The following is a 25905-nucleotide window of genomic DNA, read 5'->3' on the forward strand; positions in this document are numbered from 1 at the left end:
AATCTTGAAAAAGGTCTGTGATCCTTATGAATGGAAATACAGAGATAAACCCACTTTAAATATAGATTGACTAAATTAGCTTGTGAAGGAAGAAGAGGAAATAGCGTTTGAAGAGCTAGCATTTTAAATTCTCACAAAAACATGAACATGTTTACTCAGGAAATATCTATAATGAGTATCCAGGCGACCTCTTTTTCTGAGTATGAGAAAAAACCTTGAATAAAAACCTTTTCCCCTCTGCATTATAAGAACTGACACTATGACCGCCTCAAGAAGCAAGTCTGAAAAAATTAGAGGATTAATGCATTACTGGTTTATACGAGTATATGGTACTCTATAGAGTGCACAAAAGAATGCCCCTCTTCCACTGGATTTTGTAACCACCTTTTAATGCTGTCTAGTAACCAAGAGTCTGCTGTGCTAGATTCCCATACAGGAAGGGAAAGGAAACGTTCTGAGGTAAGATGGGGTGGCGTGTGGGTGGTGGGGACATTTGGCAAAGGTATTCAGAAATGTTTTCTTTATGAATTGGATTCCGATGAGATCCACTGGACTTTATTTAAGGAACATCATGCACTTAGCTGGAGACGTATCTTTCTGTACTTACATGGGTCAGTAGATATCATGCAAACAATGCACTGCTACCCAGCAGTGCACCTACTTATGCTGAGATGGTGAAGAAATCTCTACATAAGCCTAGCAGGCATTATAGTAACAAATTTCAGTCATGTAGGTTTGGCTTGTCTTTATAGCTCAGTCATTCCAGTGGTTAAGGCTGTGGAAAGCACACTCTAAAGTAACAGGCCATTCTTACATCCATCACCCTAGCTAGCATGCATATGTATGTAAGTACTCATCAGCTTCATGACTCCAAAGAAGGCTACTGACACTGCCTGTGTTAATGAGACTGTGAAGCCTACTACCCCAGCTGCAGTACATTCTTTACACACTAAGCACGAGGCTGCATACAGACTTCCCTTTAAGTTAGTTCTCAAAAAAATTAACTTCAATAAGGTTTCTAGCAGTTGAACACAAGTGTGTATTTCCTAAGACAAAGGATTACAGTGAAGTTCTGCTTCTCAAAAGTCATGCATAGAATACCTAAAAGATTCACTTTGCTACATGGCAATTCCAGGCCTAGATTATGGTTCTGAGACATATGCAGTCTTGTAAACCAGTTAGTACTGAGTAGCATGTGGCACTTACCTTCACATCCTTCTCTTGATGAATTATGCAAGGCAAGGTGTGAATCTGATCCAAAAATGTTTTCAATTGCTCTACTGTCAGCTTAGATCGTACGCTGTAAGAAGAATAACTTAATCAGCACAACAGACTTTAAAAGGACAGACCACCTAAAACTGGAATCCAAAATCCTGATTAGTAATATCTCAACAGTTTCAATCACAGCATTTGTCTTTTTTTTTTTTTTTTTTTTTTGTTTTTTTTTTTAACAGAGGTGACTTCCTGAAGATCCCTTCAGAGAGTCATGAACATTCAAGTTGTTTCATGATTATTTTAGGATGTCATTTGTCTTTTACTTTGTGCAGCTTTTCTCCATGGGCCTCTGCTGAAAATGGGTTCCTAACCTAGGTGGACTTTCCCAATCAACAAATGACAAATAAATGAAAACATTGTTCACATTTGCAGACACCTAGTTTTTTGTACCACAATTTCTTTAATTCACAGAAAAAACTTTATTTTAGACATCATACTCTCTCCCACAGCAACTTAAACCTTCCCACTAGATGTTTTTTTTTACCTATAATAATCCTTCTTCTTCTACATTTCCTACGTTGTCTAAAAGGCTATATCAAATTGTTTTATGTCGTCACTGGACATTTGACGTGAAGTAAAACTAAAACTACATTGTAATCATGCTGCACATGGTACTAACCTACAAAAAACTTATTTAACAGTTTCCTTTGGCTGTGTCTTTTCATAGAGAGCCACCCATTACCACATGGCTATTCTAGGCACCAATTCCTCAGTTTTCCTTCTTACACATTAATGAGAACAGATCAGTAGTAGAAGGCTCAGAAAAAAAACTCATCAGGGAAAGCTGACGGAACTACAGAACTAATGGTCAACATGCTCACAGAAATGTGGCACTGCAGTTAAGTTTTAATGTAAATAATAGGCAAGTACTGGCCATACATAAAAGGGCATCGACTCACATAAAAGGGCATCGACTCACATAAAAGGGCATCGACTCACATAAAAGGGCATCGACTCACCATATCGGTAAGATCTGTGAAGATGTCCTCCTCTCCTTAGTGGGAAAACTGCTGAGATCTCTTCCTCTATAATCCCCAGATTGGGTACTTTTTTAAATCTGGCTCTCAAGCATTATAGGCATGTACCTCTTACTAGTACAACCCATAATGTCACTTGCCAGACTAGGAGAGTATGCCCAATCACTCAGGCTGCCAATTTATCCCATTAATTGAATAAGCACACCCTGTAAGAAAGGAATTAAAAAAACAACACAGTGCAAGAATGTATCAGAATACCATTGCCTGACAAAGCATACTCAAACAGCATCTGCAGCATGAAGTGGCATCTAGACAAAGGCTAAAGGCAAAATGAGGAGTAATGACCGAGGACTCTCAGACATACCCAGATGGTAAATGAACTAGAAAAACACTCAAGGGGGTGAAAGGTGCCAGTCTTGCAACACTGAAAAGACAAAGGATGCCCAACTCACAGTCATGGTCTAGGCAACAGTGTCTGAAGACATCAACCAACAGCCAAGTAGTCATGGCAGAAATGTCCACAGTGGAACCTCCCCCCCCCCCACTAAGTGTGAGGATTACATTCAATGATTCATCTATCTGTACTTAGCTGACCCATTTGCTGTGAGGTGGCAAGAGCTAGGAATCCTGGAACAAGGTAAAACCCCAAGAAACCATTCATTCCTGTCTGTGAATCCCTATCAGCTTGTCCTCTTTGTAGTAAGAGTCAGTTAATAGGGAGCAGGCCAGCTTGATATACACAATGCTATGGTGCTGGATTTTCTGGCATCCATCTATATGTTAATAGGTCCTCAGAAAAAATATGCCTGGGATGAGTAGCAGATTATCTTCTCTATCAGTCTCAAGTTCATCATATTGGGATGTATGGCAAGCCCCTTTCCTCCTGCCCTAGGACAGATCATCTGCATGCTAGGGCAGCAGAAGGAGTTTCTCCCTGGCTAGGCTCAATATAGGGAGAAGTGTTGCTTAGGCCAAAAGAGTGCTATGAAAATCAACCATGGCATCTCGTTTGTGGCCTTTTACAGTTTCCTGGTGAGAAGGGAAAGCACACAGAAATACACTCATCACTGAATGGAGAATTGTCCATTACCCAGACCCCCCCCCCCTTTGGGAACTTGGTGCAAAACTTCCTGAACTGTTCACTTTCTGGAGAAGCTGAAACATCTTTAATTGGCAAACTTCACTTGTGGACCAGAGCCAGGAAAAAGTACAGTTGTGTAAGAACTTACCATAACAGCAGATGTCCAACTGATCACTGTTTCAGTATTCTTAACACATGGATTTTCATCTGCTGACGTCTGGCCAGGGTACCAAAGCTCTATCTTCCCGAGGGTGTACGTTCGACCCATGACCTCAGGGTGTGTGTGTATATAGGAAGATGTATGGACAAGTACCTCAGACTATCTTCAAGTGAGAGGCCTGAAGACTACTGATAAGAGGAAAGTGGTCAGCTAGTAGGAGTGTATCTCAAAGAGGTATGTAAATTCTCCTGAAATCAGCTTAAAGCAGAGAGAGAAAGAAAATAGGAGCAGAACAACACACCAGAATACGGGAAGGAAGGAATACTGCAACAGTGATCAGTAGGACATTTACTGTTATGGTAAGTTCTTATAGAAATGGTCAATGTCCTAAATAGAATCACTGTTGCAGTATTCTTAACATATGGGTGATTGCCAGAACTTAGAGAGGCTGGCTAAAGAGAAGATGAGCTGTGCAGAAGACCAGACAGGACAGACATATCAAATGTAGCCCTGAATCTTAAAAAGGCATAAATCTTGTAATGCTTGGTGAATGTGTGCACAGAGGACAGGGTAGCTGCATCCCAGAGGGATCTAGCATCTACACCCTTGTGTAAACCTAATGGAATGTGCTTTTGGGTGGGGGAGGGCAATACTCTCCCATACTGTGTGTAACAAAGAAATAGCCTTAGCTAGTCAAGATGCAGTGGTTTGCTTAGGGACAGAATGGCCTACTTTGGAATCCTTGAATGAAACAAAAAGGTGGTCAGTTTTTTTGACAATTTTTGTTTGTTCCAAGTACAATTTTAGCTGCTTGTAAACACCTAGTGAGTGAAGAATTCTCACCACCTAATTCTTGGCAATTAGGGGAAACAGGTAGGCAGGTAGATGGCCTGGTTGAGGCACATTTCATTCACTATCTTAGGCATGGATGATGGCTTGGTCCTGTGAGTCATCCTGTCCTTGTGGAAAATGAGAAGGGTGGAATATCCGTAACAGACTTTAGTTCAGACCCACTGCAGGCAAAGACAAGAGCCAGCAAAAGAACAGTCTTCCAGGTGCAAAACGTTAAAGTGGCAGAAGCTGCTGGTACAAGAGAGATGAAGGTCAGTACTTCCAGCACAAAGCTGAGATCCCAGGGAGGAGGAATAGGCTTCCTAGGCAGCTTAATGTGAAGGACACCCCTGAAGAAAAGCTTGAACTCTGTCCTGGACATGACAGGAGGATCAAGAGGCAAGCAGGAGTTAACAGTATACAGATGGGCCTTACTGGAATAGTAAGGCAGACCAGAGTGCAACAATTCACAAAATATTTGATGACAGCAAAAATATCTGATAAGAATGGGTCCTGGTGGTGCTTAGAGCACCAAAATGAAAATCTTTTCCACTTAACTGTATAGGATTTTCTGGTGGTAGGTTTTTTGACTTATTATATAGAACCTGTACAACCTCCTCAAAGAGGTTGTTTCTTTCAGGGATCAGAACTCCATCATCCACACAGTGAAACACTGAAAGGGTAAATTTAGATGGAGAAGCAGGCCTTGCTGAGTGATCAGGGCCAGCTGCAACAGTATTTCCAATAGTTTCCCTTGGACAGGAAACCAATGTTGTTTTGGCCAGAAGGGTTCCAGTAAGATTTTTGGGGCTCCATCTTTTAGAAGGAATTTTGGGAGGAGTGGCAGACAGGGAAAGGCGTACAGGAACCTCCCCGACCACTGGAAAAAGAAGGCATCTGTCTTCCAAGCTAGGGGTGTGGGGTGGGATGGGATTGGACTCCTGCTGCAGAACCATGAAAACTGGTGGTTTTCTGGAAAAGCAAAAAAAAATCTACCTGTTGTGTTTCCCCACTGATGCCTTAGAGTTTTGAAGACTTATTTGTCTGGGGTCCATTTGTGAGGGTTCTCCAAGAACCTGCTTAGGGAGTTAGCCAGTACATACTCCTGTGAAGGAATGTATGCGGCTGTCAGAGTCATGCCCATTTGTGTGGCAAAGTGTCATGGCTTTTGTGCTGGCCTGCACAGTGGGTAAAATCTTGTGCCTCCCAGTTTGTTCAGATACCACACAACTGTTCTGTTGTCGGTGTACACCAGCAGACAGCCTGGCTTCCACAGATGGAAGAATATCTGCAATGCTTGCAGAAGGGCTCTCATTTCTTTCAGGTTAATGTGTTCTTTCAGGATAGAGGAAGGCTATTTCCCCTGTACTCTGTAGGATCCTGCCCCAGCCCCTCATGTTCTGTCTAAAGCATCTGTATAAAGAACTTGGCTGTTTGGGGCTGTAGTTAAAGGAAGGTCTGGGTTGAGCATGACCTTTCTCTCCCACCAAAGTAGCTCTTTTTTGAGATAAGGTAATAAGGGAAAATTAGGGTGTCCAGGGGATGGGAATGTTGAGACCAAACTAATTTCAGATACCACTGAATTTGCCGCATATGTAGTGTGGCCAGAGGAATCAATAGAATGGCAGTTAACATAAAACACGGAGTATCTTCCTTGCTGTGCAGTGAATCAAAGAGTAGAAATTTTTGAAAAAGGTCACCAGACAGATGATTTTCTTCTGAGGAAGGAATGAAAGCATTCGGCCTGTGTCTAGTCTGCAACCTAGAAAAAACAGGTCCTGAGTGGGTGTAGTAATGGGATTTTTTTGAAGTTGATTGTGAACCCTTGGATAGATAAGAGATGCATTGTGAAATGTACATGCTCAGAGGAGGAAGTCTTTGGAGAGCTCGAGTCAGTAGGTCAACCAGATAAGGGAATACCTGAATTCCCTATGTGCAATAGAAGACGACCACTGGAGCTAGGCACTTTGTAAAAACACTTGGTACCACAGAAAGACCAAATGGCAAAGCTGTAAACCAAAAATGTGATGAACCAGAAGAAAAAATCTGAGGAATTTCCTGCAAGAAGGCTGAATGAGAATGTGGAGGTAGGCATCCTTCAGATCTACTGATACAATGATAGCTTGAAGAAGAATGAAAGGCAGAAGGGTATGTAGAGAGAGCATCTTGAAAGTGGGTACCTTTAGAAAGGTGTTTAGAAAAGAGACATCCAGAATTGATCTCCACTGTCCTTCCTTCCTGGGCACCAGAAAGAAATAAAATTATTTTCCTATGAAGGAGGGTGGCACTTTTCTATGGTGCCTTGATCTAGTATGCCCTGAATGACAGGACTGAGAAAAGGGAGCTGGTTTTGCAGCAGAGAAGGTAGCCTTTTAGACAATGGACACTTTCCCAAGATATAGCGTTCTTTGATGGACCCATTTGTCTATGGTTACCCATTTCCCAGAAAGGAAAGGACACAGTCTTTTTTAAAGAGGGGTGTAGTTGGAAAGGTAGTCACAGGTTTTTGCCTCCAAAAAGAGGCCTCCCCAAACGAGATTCACTGCATGATTTGTCTGAGAATCTCTTTCTATGTGTTTTTCTTAGTTTGAATGGGCTGTGGGTCTCTTAAAGGGAGTAGACTTAGCTGGGTAGTTCCCATGGTATCTAGGTACTGTAGAAAGTAGAACTTGTCTACAAGTCCTTCATGGTCTTATTCTGTTCTTGTAAGGCTCTGAAGAGTGTTGCAGCTTTAGGACAAAAATACAGGTCTTCGACTAACACAGACTCTAGGATTTTAGGTTTGAAGTCCTCAGGGATGGGTGAGTTGCACAACCAACCATAATGTCTAATGACTGAACTTGTGGCTGCAACCCTGGAAGATACATCCACAGCATCATAGCTGCATTTGATGCGCTGTCAGGCAACCTGAGTTGCTTGTGACAGTAAGGTTTGCATTTGTTGCTTAGAATCAGCAGATTATGGGTCTGATAAGACCTTATTCAGAGACTGCAGGACAGATAGCAAATACTTAAGTTACCTGCATCTGGTAGTTAATAGCTCTGAATGCAAGGGTGGCAGAGGTGTAGACCTTCTTATGTCACATATCCATAAGCCCTACTATCCCTGCCAGTGGGGAGGACATTAGCATTGGGGGGAAGTTTAGAAGGCTTGTCCGAGGATATGCAGACAGCAGGTAAGTTAGCCACAGGATTCTTCTAGCGGTATTTTAGTTCATCAAGCACCTTGCAGAATCTGTCTCGTCTTTTAGGTTAAGAATCAGGAGTTGAAGATGTAGACTGAAAGGCGTCCTGATATGTATCTAGCACTGCAGTGACTAGAGAGGGAGCTGGAGTGACCATTTCTAGGAGACTATCTCGAACATCCGAGATTTGCTTAGATTGCCATTCAAAACGTCTCATGTTCTAAATGGCTATCCCAAAAGAACCACCTCAAATTGGGGAATCTGAGAGGGGAAGTTCCCTTCATCAGAGAAGGGCTGTTCAGGGGAATAATTCAAGGAGCGATCAGAATCCAGATATTTTTCCTCTTCAGAGGAAGAGGAATCTTGGGCGTCTCTGTGGTGTGGCCTGCAACAGCTGTGACACACAGGAAGGTGGTTTCACGGTCAAGACTGCCTTAAATAAAGCCCTGGGAAAAGTCCATCCATTCTTTTTCTTTGGAAATTGTAGGAGATGTCACATGCCTAGTTTTCTGCTTTTTCTTTCTAGGTGTAATGTCTGCCTGAACTAGTCTTGGAGGTTCAGAACCTTGGTGTACACCGATCAGAGTACAAGGAACCTCTTCACTGACAAGAATTTGAGGCACTCTCTGTGGGTTCTATGACATGAGACATGGTTTGTCCAAATCATCCACAACCTGCAAGGCCTCAGGAGCCATAACAGCTTCTGACGGAGTCTCGGAAACAGGCAGCCGAGAGCGTGTCTGACAGACCATGATTTCTGTAACCTGAGAGGGTGCATTTGACTCAGAGATGCAAGGCTGCGAGAGTTGGCTCGGGGTCTTTTGAGGTTATTCTTGGACAGAAGTGCGATATCGGTTGCAGGGGATTCTGCCCTTTTGGCTTGGGACAGGCATTTTAGATGTGGAGTTTCAAGGAAAGTGCTCAAGAAGGAAAGCCTCAATCTAAAGGGTTTTAGGAACAAATGAATGGCAGATGGAGCAGATTTTGTAGTCGTGTTCAAGGCCCAAACAAATAAAAGACACTTACTGAGCAAGTTCTTGTGCAGGATTTACCTACCGCACTCACACTTACTCTTCCTAGCTGACATCTAATAAAAGTGATCTACACAACCAAAATACTGGAAAAATGACAGTTTTTAATGGTGCACTTGTATGAAATTCAATAAAGCAAAACAACAATACCAATGACTTGAAGTTCAGTCCGACGGATGCACAACCTGCGTTCAGGCTGGTGGTGAGGCAGTCCGGGGTACTCTTGTTTACATCACCTCTACAGCCAATCATTTATGAGATAATGTCACACCTCTGCCCTCAGGAAGTTAAAGCTTTGGTACATCGGCCAGATGTCAGCAGATTCAAACTCATATGTTAAGAACACAATCATAACAGTGATTTCAAGTCAAGACATATTCCCTTTAACACCTATTTCATCAAGGTAAGCTGCATTAGTCTGTCTACCAGGGTCAGGAGGTCATTTCTATATCCTATGCCCTGTGCCACCTCCCACAGTAGCACTGCCACCCTGTACAGCAGTTAAGATTACGTCCTGCCTTATTTATGTACCACATAACTGTGGTACGGCCTGCTGATTACCAGAAGTCCTGGCTGTCACGTATGCCTAAAGACTGTGATGGCCAAGATAACTGCCATAGTTTTGTATATGTTTGTATGTCTTTTTTACATCCACTTGTCTCAAATTACACAGACACTCCGATCCCCTAAATAGGCTCCCCAAGCAGTATCTGAAGCATCTAGTAGCAACTGGGACTCGGTAAGCATTCTGAAAGGGAACTCCTACCTGGCAACCTGAGAAATTCAAAGCCTGAAACACTATGGAAGCTTGTAATCTTTCTGATACACTGAGAAAGGGACAGGATTTTGTCCGTTAGAAAATCCCCTCTGCTCCTCGGAGTCCAGTACAACTCCCAGGATGGTAACTGATGGGGCTGATGTTAGTTGGGATTTGTCAAGATTTAGGGATGGGGCTACCCTCTGAAAGCAGTCCATGGTAACATACAAAGGGTCATAGGTTAGTACTAAGCTAACTGCCCTTGCGAGCCATTTTAAGCCTAGCCAATTATCCCTTGTGAGACTCAAACCCTGCACCTTGTGTTTGTAAAGCAAACACCTTAACCATTAGGCCTACAGCTTTATTGAGTGATACCACATTTGAAGAAGTTAGTCTCACTTAACCCACTGAAGAACTGGATTTTTCTGATCTAACACCTTTCCTGGAGCCAGAACGGAACACCATTTACTGTTATACATTCTCCTATTCATGGGATTTTGTGCAGACAGAACTATAAGAATGATCCTATCAGGATAAGCTGCATTTCTAGACATTAATGGAAATGAGGATACCAAGCAGTTAGGTTAACGTCCTGGAAATCTGAGTGAGGCCTCCCAAATGGATGAGTTAATAGAATACTGAGAGGCACTGACCTGACAGGCTTCTCTAGATGATGAGGTCAGAGCAAGGATAACAATACTTGTAAAGGCCAAAATAGAATTATGAGAGTGACTTCGGCTTTGCGCATGAATCTGGTGATAAGAAAGGGTGGTAAAACATGGAGTAGATACGAAGGCAACATGGCCCTCTGACACTCCAAAATGGAGGAAGCCCGAAATCAGAAAATAGACTAGATACACATAGATGTACACCACCCCCCTTTGTCTTGCAAAAAATCAACAACTGGAGCCAGGCATTCAGTAAAGACCCAGGAATAGAAGACAAGTTAAAGGAATCCCCTCCCCCCAGCCTGAAATTTTAGGAACTGCCTGTCTCCCTGAGCTATGGAAATATGCAGACAGGCATCCCTCAGAGTCAGTGCCTCCCATTAGGACTCCTGGAAGAATCAAGGAAGTGATTCTTGCAAAGTCAGCAACCTATTCTTTTCACAAACTCCCAGAAGGGCAGAAATGGAATTCGCAATGCCAAGTCTAAACCAACTTCCGAAACCACTTTATATTCATCATGTGGATTTAGCAAAAGGAACCACCAGAATCCTTGATGTCAAGTAGCCTACAGCTCCGAAGACCTCTCTTGTAGCGGCTGCATCCAAAGAAAGAAGAATGAATTTGAAAATAATCCATCAAGAAAATAACCTTGCTATCTGGAAGAAAAACTGTCACTGAAAGTGTTGATTCTGCAGCCCATGAAAATCCGAACCTGAAACCGAATTAAGACAGACAAATTCAGTATGAACCCCAGCCTGACCAGAAGGTTGAATACAAAATGCAAATAAGTCAGAACAACTTGGGTAGGAGCCTTACCGAGAAGATAGTCTAAATAACAACATACATGAATAGCTTGATGTCAGCAAAAAGAAATGATAGAAGCTAGGTACTTTGTGAATTCCTTTGGTAGAGGCTATGTCTCTGAGCACATGTTCCAGGCCATCTTAGTTTAGCCAAATCCATTCTTGCATTTCAGTGAGAGGGAAGTGTTTATGGTCACTGGCTGATTGGGGTTACCTGGACTACAGCTTGGAGTAAGCACCTCATTGGTTCTTTCAAGCTTTTTTTTAAAGTTGTTTCAGGTTTCAACTTTCTGTTACTTAAGAAGTTAATTTGAGAGTGTTTCTGCCATTTCACACTTGGCTAACTGGAGGAAGGGCACTGAGCAAACTGATCTGTGATATATAAGTATCCTGTTTTCTGCTTATTTTAAGAGTCATTTATAGCACTTTTGTCTGCTGCATACTTTTCTAGCTAGTTTCACTGTGTGAGGTATTAAATGGAAATTTTCTACATTTGTTAAGCATCTGTTTGGGTTTGTTTGTTCTGATTTCCTGACAAGGAGTGCATCATATAACTTGTTTGCAGTTAAAAGCATTCTCTAGAGTCTCCTTGCTCTTTTATCTGTTTAAAACTTTCATTTAAATGCTTACTGCTGCTTTTCTGCTGTGATAAACATTTCTGCATTTTTTTCTACCCAAGTATTGTGGGTAGTTGTAGCATTGTCCACATTCAGGCTTGTGTTTTGGGCCTAGTTTGTTGGTAAAGGCTGTGTGTCTGAGCACATGTTCCAGCCCATCTTAGTTTAGCCAAAGCCATTCTTGCATTTCAGCGAGAGGGAAGTGTTTATGGTCATTGGCTGATTGGGGTTACCTGGACTACGATTTGGAGTAAGCACCTCATTGGTTCTTTCAAGCTTTTTTTTAAAGTTGTTTCAGATTTCAACTTTCTGTTACTTAAGAAGTTAACTTGTGAATGTGTCTGCCATTTCACACTGAGCTAATCGGAGGAAGGGCACTGAGCAAACTAATCTGTGATGTCTAACATTAAGTATCCTATTTTTTGCTTATTTTTATGAGTTATTTTGTAGCACTTTTGTCTGCTGCATACTTTTCTAGCTAGTTTCAGTGTGTGTGAGGTATTAACTGGAAATTGTCTACATTTGTTAAGCATCTGTTTGGGTTGGTTTGTTCTGATTTCTGTTTCTCACTCTCTCTCCCTATTGGTATCCTGTTCTTATACTTGGTGGCTTTGCAGTTGGCCACCCCTACTGTAAATTTGATCTGGGAGACTCCTCCCAGTCTAGTGTCATTACCTCATTCTACCTAATACAGAGAGAGGATCTGTAAAGGCCAACCCACTTAGTTTCTTAACTGTGAATTATCATCTGCTCCTCCTTTCTCCACTTTACAAAAAAAATTCTAAGCTTGTTTCTTGCCTTTTCTGTAAGTAGTCTAGTCCAGATACAGATTTGCTGTATCCAGGACTGTTTGTAAGTTTCTGAGTCCCCAAGCCTTTCTGTGCTGGAGTGAAGCCTTCTAGCTCATCAGTGGGAGTGGTAAGCAGTAGGTAGCTTATCTATTAACAAAACAAAAAAAAATAATACTTTATGAATCACCGCTTAAGCTAGGGTTAAACTATTCCTGGCGCCATAAAGTCTGCTCTTCGAATTTTCCCTTAGAACTAGTCAGTTTTTTTAGTTTTAGCAATCAAATCTGGTTCTTTGAGCTCAGCACTTGTTCAGAACTCATTGTAAGCACTAAATAAGCTACAAATTACTACAAAACTCCACTTTTCTCACTTGTCTAGAGGAAAACAGTTTTTAGTACTTAATAATCACCTATCCAGGGATGTCTAAGGGACAGCTCTCGGTGTTTTCTCTGTCTACCTGATGAATCTAGGCATCTTGGGGCAATGCAGCAATTGCCTCATGTACACAGACAAACCTCTCCTCCTACCACCCAACACTACAACCTGTGAGAGATGCACTTATATAGCCAAATTGGAAGTAAAGCTCTCTTCACCCAAGACTGGACTAGACAGTCAAGAGGAGACGGTAAACACTTGTACCACACCACACTCATCACAGTCCATCAAAACCTACACCACCAAAACACACGCACACAAAAACACAAAACACACACCTACAATCGTGGAGGCTCTCAAAAAAATCTGCCCAAGCAACAGAGACCAGCAAAGCAGAAACGCAAGCAAACACCACCCCCAACACAACCTAAATGACACAGCCCACAAACTCAGTGTGCCACTCACCCACAGCCCATAAGGCACAACAACGTACCCAACACTCAAGTCATAGGTGACTCTATAGTCAGCCACACTGATGTTCCACTCACCAGGCTAAAGAAGGAGAAAGTTACTGTCAGCTGCCTGTCGGGTGTCAGGATCCGCCACACAACACATGCACTCAGGTCACTCTACAACAAGTACAAATATGACTCTGTCATTGTCCATGTTGGCGTGAATGACCCAAGACTTACCTCCCTGGACTACATGAAGAGAGACATGGAGGAGCTGTCTGATCTTGTAGCCCAGGCAGGTATGAGCCTAGCTGTGAGTAGCATCCTGCCATCACCCAGAATGATACCACAGTACAAGGACAAAATGATTGACTTCAACAATTGGCTAAGCTTCTGGTGTCATTCTAAGGGGATCCAGTATCTGTCTGCCTGGGATGACATGATCGACAGACTACGATGCTTTGCCACAGATGGCCTGCACCTGTCGCCCTTAGGATTCCGGATACTGGCTAAGGCTCTTGCCACCCCTATAGTGCCATTTTTAGGTAAGCTTCAAATGACAAATTCACCACCGTAACAGGTACAAGCAAACAAAATCTGAGGGTAATGCTACTCAATGCTAGAAGTCTAAACCTCAAAAAGCACTAATTCGAGGCACTCCTTAAAATGGACAACATCAACATCTGTGCAGTGACAGAGACCTGGTTCAAGGCTCCAGAGAGCACCCCTGCATTATCAGGCTATAAATCATATCACACTTTTTGGCCACCTAACCTGGATCGAAACACTAAAGGCGGAGGTGTGTCCATATTCATTAAGGATATCCACAGCTCCAGCCTAGTTGCTCAGCATAATGCATCCGAGATTATCCAAGTGCAAATAACTCTGAGCAAGACTGCAATCCAAAACTGTAGCTTGCTACAGATCCCCCACCATGCCCCATGATTCCCACTCCATTTCTTGATACACTGGAAAATATTAGGGTACAACTTAACACCCTAATAATGGGCGATTTCAACTACCCCACCATTAACTGGGAAAACTACTCATGTACCAACTCTTTTTTTCCAACTTTTTCTGGAATTCATAAATTCCAATGCCTTGGATCAATTTATCCACACCCCCCAACAGGGGCAGCAATATCCTAGACCTGGTCATTACCAACATGGGCAACCGGTGTTCCACACCAGAGGTCAATTCCTCATTGGTCAGATCCGACCACAAGCTAATCAACCTAGACCTCCACATACTGCCCCCACCCCCCATTAGGGAAACCACCATAAAAAATTTCTCCAAAGCCAACTTCACACTTTTTAAGACAGAAGTGGCAAACTTCACGACACCCATGCAGACGGACAACAGAGGTACGACTGCTGAATCCTACACAAATGCACTTTATAAGCACTTACACGAGTGCATGGATCGTGCAATCCCTAACAGAACCAAGATGCTATCCTCCAAAAAAAGGAAGCCAATCTGGTGGTCACCTGCCATAAACAAACTCTTCAACAGAAGAAAGAAACTGTTGCAAAAAAGAGTAAAATCCCATGATTGGAGGAAGTCCTTGGTCAGACTCAGTAAAAAGCTGAGATCCCTCATAAAATCTTCCAAAGCTAGTTACGAAAACAAAATCGCCACCGATTCCAAAGACAACCACAAAACATTCTATAGCTATGTCAAGAATCTCAATGGCAACACTCAGATCTGCTCTGAGTTACAGCACAATGGCACTAAATATACAGAACCAACTGATATTGCCAACATCCTGGCAGATAGATTCAGTGCTAACATTACCCCACTCTCACCCCCTAAAGGGCCCATCTCTATACTGGAAGAATGCAAAGTTCCTGTAATCACAGCTGCACAGGTAAAAACCACACTTTCCAAAGCAAAGAACACAGCATCCATGGGACCTGACAACATCCCAGGCTGCTTTCTACACGAACTACAGAACGAACTGGCAACCTCACCCAAGTACCATGTTAATCATAGCCTTACCTAAGGCTTTGTGCTCACTGAATGGCACACAGCGACGGTTATCCCACTCCACAAAGGGGGAGCCACCACAGACCCTGGGAACTACTGCCCCATTAGCCTGATGAGCCTGGTCTGCAAGGCTATGGAATATATCATCATGGAACTTATATACAATGACATTTGTAATCTCCAAACTCTGGACCCCACCCAGTTCAGGTTTACAATAGGCAGATCATGTCTCCTAAACGTGATAGACTTCTTTGAAGCGGTCCATAAAGCCACAGAGGAGGGTAAGGTGGCTTACACAGCCTATCTAGATCTTGCCAAGGCTTTCAACACCATCCCCCACTCTGGAATTATAGATAAACTCACTAAACGAGGTATAAATCCCTATTGTCACAAGATGGGTTTGCCAACTGGCTCACTGACAGAACCCACCCTGTGAAAGTAGCAGACTCCAAATCTGACTTCAAACAAGTGACAAGTGGAGTAGCACAAGGTTCAGACCTGAGTCCTCTCCTGTTTGGTATCTACTTCTCTGAAGTGCAGGCCAACACAGAAGGTCTTTGGCTAACGAAGTTTGCAGATGACTGCAAAATAGGAGCCATAATTGAAACTCCTAACGATGTGGACATCCTACAAAAAGGCCTCACTGAGACAGACGCCTGGTGTCAAAGCCATGGCCTCAAGCTCAATGCCAAAAAGTGCACTGTCATCCCTTTTGGTAAAAACTCTGTACTCATGAACTACCACATAGGCGATAGTCTATTTAACACCAAAAGTGTGATGAGACCTTGGGACACAGGTGGACAGTAGTCTCTCCTTTGATAATCACATCGCCACAGTAGTCAGGAAATCCTACGTGGCACACCATCACAAAAGGTTTCTCAACCAGGAAAAAATAGATCATTGTTCTCCTCTGCTCGTCACTCATTAGACCCAATATAGAATACAGCGTCCCTTTTGGTATGTACCTCATAAGACATCAACAACTGGAAAGGCAGCAGAAATACCTCACAAAGAAGATTTCTGACCTCAAAGAGATGCCCTACGCAGACCGTCTCAAAAAACTCCAGCTTTACTCCGTCGCATATCGCCTACTCAGAGGCGATCTCTGCCTAACATACAAAGCTATGTCAAACCCAGAGGTGTTGGACATGCTCCACTTGAAGAGATCCCAATCTCACCGAGCTATATGCTCTAGGGACCTAAACCTTGTCACCACAATAAACAGAACATGCTGGAGGGATAGATTCCTATCCCAAAGACTAACCATACTCTGGAACAAACTACCTATGTCAAACAAAGCTCCTCATTAGCACTCCAAGAAAAATCTTGATGATTGGATGGGAAATTCACCCCGGGGATCACTTCTGTGGCTCTGCTCAACAGGGACACAGGAAAATAATTTTCTTGGGTGGTGAAAGCCAGGGTACCTTTTTGGCTAGGCTTATATAGGTCCTAGGGCCAATAGCCTAGTAGCTACCTATGAACCAAAGAAAGACCAAAGGATAAAAACAGAAAACTGAAAGTGACACAAAAATGCAAACATTTCCTGACATGCATATGAACAGGAATAAAGAAATATGCATCCAAAGTCACAATAAAAGCCTGTTGAGGAACCACTGGAAGAAAAGACTGAATTGTCAGCATCTTGAAACTTTAAAGTATTTCCTTTTTGGGAACAAGAAACATTCTTGAGTAAAACTCCAATATTAGAGAAAAGGTCTTGAAGAAAAGGCAGAATACGACGGATCTGGATTTGAGTGGTCTGAGGAATTCCTGAAAGGCAAGAGTCTTCCAAGACATATGTATCCTCCCTGAAAGCTTAACAGAACATATTTTTTGTGAAATTGTCACTTGCCAAACTGGTAGAGAGAGAAATAGCCTTTCAGACAGGATGGAGAGGGAGGAATCTGGAAGGGGAGGCAGATGGTCAATAAGACAGGTAATTTGTCTGAAAGTAAGACTCTTCTGAACTTTGTTGAGACCCCTCCTGAAATCTTCCTTGAAGTCTCTTAACCTAAAGACCAGCTACAGAAGGATAGTTTCTCTGAAATTTAGAAACAGGAGAAAGAAAAAGACTTCTTTATGTCCTGCATGACCTTTCCCTTCTGCAAGGATGTGAAGTCCTGCAGTTGAACCACCAAAAAGATGCTGTCCACTTGGAGGAAAGTCCTGCAATTTAGCCTTGACATCCACAGGCAAAGACTGAAGTCTAAACCACAAAAACCTACAAAAAAGCATCTGCATCATCACAACTCCACTTAATACAATGTCTAGCTACTTGACAGGCAGTACTAAAACAATGCAGAAGGATTTATTACCTCCTGAATCATCAAACTCAGAAAATATCTTACCCAAGTTACCCCAACAGATAAAAAGTACCTAACCATATGGGTTTGGCAATTTACAGCTTTAACAGTTAAAGTAGCAGAGGTATACACTGTTTTTGCCATATCTACCAATGGCCCTACTAGACAGAAGCTTAGAAGGCCTCTCAGTTGAAAGAGTAATGGCCAAAGGATCCAAAAAGAACAGTTTTGTACCCACCATAAATGTAGATGTTCGAGTGTATACACTGCTGCAGTCATTACACTTGGGTTATCCTGCCGTCAGGCGGTTCCCCAGTCACCCTGAGTTCCAAAGTCTTGGTCCAGCGTCGGTTGCTGTCGCCTCCTCCCTAACGTCCGTGCGACAGGGGTATATAAGATGCAGATTACGCCATTTTCTTCAGTTTTTCTTGCCCCAGATGTCAGGTGCCTCTAATTAAGTAGGCAATTCCAATTGCTAATAAAACATACATAAGAAAAGCAAACAACAACTTACAGCTACCAGCAAATACTCCCCATAGGTAGTAAAGGGTAGAAGACATAGGTACGTACCAGCCAGTAAGAGGGGAAGGAGGGAGGGTAACCTAGACTGCAGCAGTGTATATACTCGAACATCTACATTTATGGTAGGTACAAAACTGTACTATGCTCATCGTGTTACACTGCTGCAGTCATTACACTTGGGTAGAATCCCAAAGCTGAGGTAGGGTGGCTGGTTCTATAAGGCATTAGGGGTGGCTATAAGGCCCTGCAGCACTGCAGTGAAGAAGTCAGCTCTGGATTTAGAGTATAGAGGCAGATGGTAATGCTTGGTGAAGGCATGTACAGAACTCTAAGTTGCTGCTTCCAAAATGTCCTTGGTAGGTACTCCTCTGAGGTAGGCAGTTGAAGTGGCTGTTGTCCTGGTGGAGTAAGATCTAATGCTGCTAGGCACAGGTTTTCCATGGTATGTGTAGCAGAAACATATACAATGTCCTATCCATTTTGAAATAGTCTGTTTTGAAATGGCTTTTCCCTGTGCTCCTGCAGTATATGCTACCAATAATTGCTCAGATTTTCTGAAAGCTTTGGTTTTGTCCAAGTAGAAGCGTAACTGCCTGTGAATGTCCAAAGAATGCAGTAGTCTTTCCCCTTTATTCTGTGGTTTAGGATAAAAAGTTGGCAGGTGAATAGTTTGATTTAGAGCCACACTGGATACCACCTTTGGCATAAATGTAGGGTTAGTTCTTAAAGACACCCTGTCCTGGTGGAAAATGAGGAAAGGTTCCACTGCCATTAGTGCCTGTAATTCTGAAACTATTTGTGCTGATGTTATTGCCAGGAGCAGAGCAGTTTTCCAAGAGATATATTAATTCTGCTGTGTTAGCTGGCTCAAAAGGCGGTAAAGTTAATTTTTCCAAAACAAAGTTGAGGTCCCAAGTTGGAGTAGGTGCTCTACGGGGCGGTCTTATGTTTTTAGCCCCTCTGAGGTACTGTTTTAACAGAGAATTAGAGAAAATTGGTGGATCCGTGTTGTAATGAGTAGAGATGGCAGAGGTGTGGATCTTTATGGATGAGAAGGAGAGGCCTTTGTCCAGCATCTCAGTTAAGTATTGTAGTATCCGAGGAATGTTTGGGACAAGAGGGTCAAGGCTGTGAGCTTGGTTCCAGGCACAGAATATCTTCCATTTATCCGAATAGGCTTTCCTGGTACTAGGACTTCTGGCCTCCAGAATGACATCCATAACAGCTTTGGGGAGAGGCATTGCTTGCTTGACTAAGGAATCTTCCATGCAGCTAGGTTTAAGGTCTTTAGCTGGCTGTGTAGTATTTGACTGTTGTGCTGAGTCAGCAGATGTGGGATTTGAGGCAAAATCCAGGGTGGTTCTTGTGCTAAGCTCCTTAAGATTGAGTACCAGTGCTGGCGTGGCCAGTCTGGTGCAATCAGGATCATCTTTGGCTCTTCGTGCCTGGCTTTTATGAGTACCTTTGGCAGGAGAGGTAGTGGTGGGAAAGTGTATACTTGTAGGTTCTCCCAGCTGAATGAGAGGGCATCCACTTTATATGCTTGTGGAGAGTAACTCCTTGTGCAGAATTTTTCTAGCTGGCAGTTTATTGGGGATGCAAACAGATCTATGTCTGGGCTCCACCATTTCTGTGTTATCATTCTGAATATTTGTGGATTCACTTCCCATTCATGGGGATCCATGATGTTCTGTTTAAGTCGTCTGCCAGTGTGTTTTTCTCTCCTGGCAGGAACTGTGCTTGCAGATGAACTTGAAGGTTTACAGCTGTGTTCCACAGGGTCATGGCTTGTTTGCATAGGGGGTAGGAGTGAGTACCCCCTTGCTTATGTACCACATAACTGTGGTGTTGTCTGCCTTTAGCAGGAGTTGTCCTGGATGCAGCAGGTCCTTGAAAGCTATAAGGGCATTTTGTACAGCTAGCATCTCTTTTTGATTGATGTGAAGATGTCTTTGCTCTGTGGGCCACGTGCCCTGAATACATTTGCCTGCCATGTGTGCTCCCCAGGCATAATCCGATGCACCTGTTGTCAGTGTTTGCCTGGCTGTGGGTTGTGTAAAAGGCTGTCCCTTGTTGAGGTGACCAGCTTGAGCCCACCACTGAAACTCCTGTTGAAGGCAAGGAATTAGTGGTATAACTGTTTGCAAACTTTGACAGTGTTGAGACCATACATTCTTTAGGTACCATTGTAGCTTCCTCATATGCAGTCTGGCATATGGAATTAGTAGTATGCAGGATGCCATGTAACCCAAAGCCTGCAGAATTTTTCTTGCAGGGAGTTGGGTCTTTTTTGCCATCAATTGAAAGTATTGAGTCAGTTGTCCTTGTTTGTCTGGCGTGAGATAAGCCATCTGGGCCATTGTGTTCAAGATGGCACCTAGGAATATAATCTCTTGTGAGGGCACTAGTTTTGATTTATTTTCTTTTATTGTGTACCCCAGGCAACTTAACTTTTTTACAAACGCCAGATGCTTTAGAAGAATGTCCTTGCTCTCTGCTTGAATCAGGCAGTCGTCCAGGTACGGATAAATTTGAATTCCTTTCTGTCTGCAAAATGCAATTACTGGTGCTAGGCACTTTGTGAAGACCCTGGGCGCAGTAGATAAGCCAAAGGGCAGTGCAGAGAATTGGTAGTGCATTGAACCAGCTATGAATCTGAGGTATCTTCTGCAGTTTTGTCTGATAAGGACATGCAGGTATGCCTCCTTGAGGTCCAAGGTCACGAGCCAAGCTTTCTTGCCCAGCATGGGAAGAAGCTGCTGTAGTGTCAACATTTTGAATTTCGGAACATCCAGGTAAGTGTTTAGAGACAAAAGGTCCAGAATGGGCCTCCGGGCTTTGTCCTTTCTGGGTACCAGAAAGAGTCTTGAGTAAAATCCTTGTCCTTGCTCCTGTGGTGGTACCTTTTGAATAGCTCTCATATCCATGAGTGCTGTAATTTGTTTTTAAGCCTCTGCCCATTGATTTGGTGGCAGATTTGGCATTCCTTTTGACCTTGGTAGAGTGTCAAAGTGGAACCTGTAACCTTGAAATACAGTGCTGAGAACCCATTTGTCTTTGGTGATCATTTGCCAATTGTGGTAGAAGAGTGCCAGTTTTCCTCCCAAAGGGGGCTGCCAAGAGAGTTTTGTTTGGCAGCTGTAGTGGGAAGTCATTGGAACTGCTTTTTATATGGTTGGGGCCTGTCTTCCCCTTCTTTCTGGCCTGATGTAACCCATTGTCGAGGCCTGTAAGGACCTTGTGTTTGACCTCTACCTCTTGGACGTCTGTATCTTCCCCTTTGAGGTCTGTCTGTAATTGGAAAGGACCAATTCTAAGTTGGCCAGTTTCTGCTAAATCTACGAGGCTGATCCTGTAAGAAATCCTTCACCATTTGCATAGATTTTGCCTTATCCTCCTTTTTCTTTAATACCTCTTATGCCTGAACTCCAAACAACACATCCTGCTGCAAAGGTGCATCCAGTAATTTTGCTTTAACATGATCTGGTAACGCATGTTCTTTTAACCAAGCATGTCTTCTAATGACAGAGCCTGTAACTGCTGCTCTGCAGGAGGCCTCTAGAGAATCAAAGCCACATTGCAAAGTACGCTTTCCCACTTGTTCAGCTGCATGCAATAAATCCTGCATTTCTTTAAAATTAGGAGGATCTGATTCTGGAAGCATTTTTTGTTTTAACTGTGACAGTAAAAATTGCTGATATTTTAGCATGTGAAACTGGCAATTTATGGCTCTCATTGCTAAAGTTGCAGACGTATATACTTTCTTTCCCCATCTGTCTAATGCTCTGGAATCTCTGTCAGAGGGAACTGGATTCTTGGGCTGATGAGGCCTTAACCCCCTTGGGTCCCTGAGAAATAGTTTCAGTGTCAGCTACAGGGCTTTTATACAGACATTTGTGTGAGTCAGGGACTCTGTAGTATCTGTCAGGTTTAACAGGGGCTGGAGGTAAGGAATCAGGATTTAAGCTGGATTCAGTATACACATCATCCACAATATCTAACACTGGCGGAATAGCAAGGGGTCTGTGTTGAGGCAATAAAAGGAAGTCTCTGAGCCTTTTCTTGGATTCTGAATAATCCTGGCCTTCCCAGTGGAAATGCTCCCTCATGTTATGTAGGGTTTCCCCAAAGGAGTAGTCCTCAGGTGGAGAGGCTGATGGAATTGATTCCTCAGCATCAGAATCCTCATAAGGGGGTAAAGAATATCCTAGGTCTGAGGATGAATCAGAAGAGACGGACACCTGGTCGGATGAGTCATAGTCTGCATCCTGTCTAGGCCTTTTATCAGGAGGGGGATGGGACCCCCTGATCAGAGTGATTAGGTCTTCGGCCATTTTGAGCATTTGTTTCTTAGGCATGGAGGCCTGTCCTGGAGAATGCTGTATTTGTTTCTTTGATTTTAAAGGAGGCTTAGACTTAGCTGAGGGTTTAATGCTTAACTGAGTAGGTCTGAAGACACCCTCTGAAGCTGTGGGTTGCTCAGCTACTCTGGATCCCTCTGATGGGTTAGTTTCGGTAGGCTGAATAACTTGTGCATCCGAAGCCCCAGCCATCTCCACGTGGGAGTCATAAGCAGCCTGTGGTTCTACAGAAGCGGTAGTCAGGGGCTGCGAAGGCACCTTGCTGAAAACCGGAGAACCGGCGACTGGCCTAGAAGAGGCTTCGTCGGCAGTTTTGAGCCTCGGATGCCTATCCTTGTCTTTGCGCTTTTTGTGTATTCCAGTCGGACGTTCCGACGGCATGGTATAATTGAATTTTCTACCAAAATAATGTCAGGCAAAATCAAACCGACGTTTAATAGTGCGCTTGTTAAACCTAACACAAAACCGACAACCAGTGACTTTGTGGTCTGGGCCTAGGCATGGGATGCAATAGGAATGGAAATCCTTATGAGGTATTTGCTTCCCACAAGAAACACAGTTATTAACTTTTACTGACATCGGTCTGAGGCAAGAAAAAGTTTCCCCAACGGGGTTACTTAGCTTTGTAGAAGACTTCAGTTCTGGATTCGGAATGAAAATCTCAGGAGACGGCCGACCGGCACTTGCGAACTGCTTTTGCTTTGGGCACCACGCGGCAAGAAAGACTGAAGAAAATGGTGTCGGCTGCATCTTATATACCCCTGTCGCATGGACGTCAGGGAGGAGGCGACAGCAACTGACGCCGGACCAAGAATTTGGAACTCTGGCTGACTGGGGAACTGCCTGATGGCAGGATAATCCAAGTGTAATGACTGCAGCAGTGCAACACAATGAACATCAGGATTACTGTACAAAAACCTTGAGTCTGGCACCCTGTAAAATATGTAAGGCTTCTCAAAATCTGGAGGCTGAGACTCAGGATTCAGAGAAGCAGAGTAGTAGGTAACCAACAAGGTTTCTAAAACACGGAGAATGGCCAAAGGCATAGGCACACACATTTCCAGCAGAGCATACCACCTCTTGTGAATATCAAACAACTGAAAACCTTCCCAACTGAAAATGCATCATCTGGATAATGATGTCCCCAAAGGAAAGCTCCTCTACAAGGGAATCAGGAGATAAAGTACCTTCTTCAGCAGAAGCAAGGAATGAATGGTCAACACCCTGAAACTTAGAACTTTCAGTAAAGTACAGAGGAAAGAAATTCAAAACCGGTCCAAGTCCCCTCCTTTCTGGGAACAAGAAACATTCCTGAGTTAAACCATATATTCCTCTACAAGACAGAAGGAACCCATTCTACTGTACTGTGACAGAAAAGGTCTTAAAGGAGAGAGAGAATAAAATGAATCTGGATTTGCCAGAGCTGAGGAATTCCTGAAAAGACCAGGAAGAACTTTCAAGACAGAAGAATTAATTTGGGATGAATAAGTCAAAGAATCATCCCCATCTGAATCAGACTGCTCTTTGTCCTCAGATTCTTCCCTGTGCCTCTTAAGCGTAGAAGAGGAAGAAATTGAAGAGGTAACAGTAAGCAGGAAAATAAGACAGTTTTATGGAAATAACGGTCTTGCACCCTGTGTAAAATCTCACCTCTCTTACTGAGGATCTCTCATAGATCAGAGAAACCATGTGTTTAGCCTAGTCCTTGGAATCATTTTAGATCTACATTTGCCCTTAAGTGAACCCCTTCTTCAAAGTACTGGGAGCTTGTTCCTCAAGTACGATTTAAGGTATGTCATCTGGTCCCTCCATCACATAATTAGCCATGGTTCCCCTTTCTCAGCGAAAGAGGACAACTGAAGGATGTGACAACTGTGCATGACTGATGCTTCATATCTACCCTCCAACAGGATCACAGTAGAGGGAACAGAAGACTAGCCAAACCGTCTAAGGTTTCATCAAAAGATACAATACAGGCATCAAGGTGCAAGTCCTCAGCAGAAATCTCAAATTTAAGCTTCTTCAATAAATTCTTTGGTGTTGAAGGGACATCAGTGGTTGAGGACATAGACCCCATTTTACCCTGAGCAAGGGCTTTAAGTTTTTGGTTCTCAAAACATTAAAAGACAACAGATGACTGTGCAAAATCTTAGGCATAAATGCCTGAGAGAAAGAGAACAAACCCTATTAACCATGTTCAGCACTCAATCAAGACAAGCATTTAGCACAGTGATCTCTGTGAGGAATCTGTCTCCTATAATCACACTTCCCACTCTTCAATGACAAGTACAAAACTTATGAAAATACAAAAAAGTGAAAAAGAAATGTCCTCAGCAGGCATACTTATCTGCCCAACAGCAAAGGAAGAGACACAAACTGTATGGCTGACAAACCAAGACTGAAGAAATAGTTCATGACACGGCTGATGGCACGAAAGCACCAAAGTATTTTGTATACTTATGTCCTTTATGTACCACTGCCTCCACTGGAAAAAGGTCATACATCGGATATACAGCATTTGAGGATGGCACCCAGGCTTTGGTACACTGGCTAGACATACGTCTACCCTTGGCAGGATATCCCACAGGTTAATACTGCAACACTGATCATGGAAGTTCATATATTTATTTCTGCTTTATTGACTACTTTATTTATTTATTCCAGTCTGACTACTGGGGAGGTCCACTGGGCTTGGGGGCCCGTTTTCAGTGGAGCCCGGGGAGAAAAGCTCCACAGAACAAAGTTTATTAACATGACAATTTCAAAGATAGTTTGCAATACAAACAGGTTTCTTCAAAAAGAATAAGACAAACAATTTCAATTTTGTTCAGGAGAAAAAACAAGCATATAGCATAATAGGTAGATTTTACTACTTAGTTACATATACGATCTGCAAATGAGAGTGAGGTTAGGAAGGTAAAAAGGTTAGCCCGGAGTGAAGACGGAGGAGAGCTTGAGAGGTATGGGCTGAAGAGTGCAGTTGCATTTCATGTTTAGGTAGAGGTAGAAATTAAGTTGAGTTTTGAAGTTATTATGGTTTTTACAGGTCTTTAGAGAGGAGGGCAGAGCATTCCATTTTTTAGCTAGGGTAAAGGATAAGAGAAGCTGACCAGCTGGGCGCTTGGGTTTTTGAATGGTGATCAGGTTTTGGTGAGAAGATCTGAGAGGGGTAAATATGGTTGTAGTATACTGGATAGTGCAGGTCAGTTAGTGGGTTAGAACAATAATTTGTGGGCTGTGGTTATTTGGAGAAAGTCAAGTAGATTGGGGAGTTCAAGCCAGTTTAAAGAGTGAAGGGAGGTGCAGTGATGAGAGGAGGATTTGGCATTGGTGGCAAATCTGTTGATTTTGTTGCAACATACTTCCAGTTTGGAGGTAAGTGTGGAAGATAAATTAGTGAGCAGAGGAGCGCCACACATTAGAGAGGGAAGGAGATAGGTAGAGGCAAGAGTTAGTCTAGTGGAAGGAGAGAGGAAGTGGTTGTTTCTGTAAAGTAGGCCAAGTTTTGTGTGCGTTTTCTTGATGTTTAGCTGGATATGAGTGTTAAATTTTAGTTGATCATCAATTGTGACACCAAGAAGTTTGGCAGAGGGTACGATCTCGATAGTGGAGTTGTTAAGGCTGGTGATTTGAAGTGAGTTTTTATCAAGAGGGGAGGACTTAGATGGGGAGAATAGAAGGATTTTAATTTTGTTGGCATTTAGTGAGAGGTGACTTTTGAGCATCCA

General features: G+C 43.0%; 1 protein-coding gene across 2 annotated transcripts in view; it reads right to left on the reverse strand.

The window, feature by feature from the left end:
- KDM5C (lysine demethylase 5C) overlaps positions 1-25905 on the reverse strand; it is a gene marked incomplete at its 5' end in the record, with an annotated part of 2556543 nt that overhangs the window by 1074393 nt on the left and 1456245 nt on the right. For both annotated transcript variants that reach the window (XM_044060510.1, XM_044060501.1), the window contains 1 exon segment: positions 1207-1300. In XM_044060510.1, the coding sequence (XP_043916445.1) occupies positions 1207-1300 (94 nt within the window).

The sequence above is a fragment of the Protopterus annectens genome, chromosome 1.part0, assembly GCF_019279795.1.
Source record: "Protopterus annectens isolate FY-2018-M chromosome 1.part0, PAN1.0, whole genome shotgun sequence".
NCBI classification, from domain to species: Eukaryota; Metazoa; Chordata; order Ceratodontiformes; family Protopteridae; genus Protopterus; species Protopterus annectens.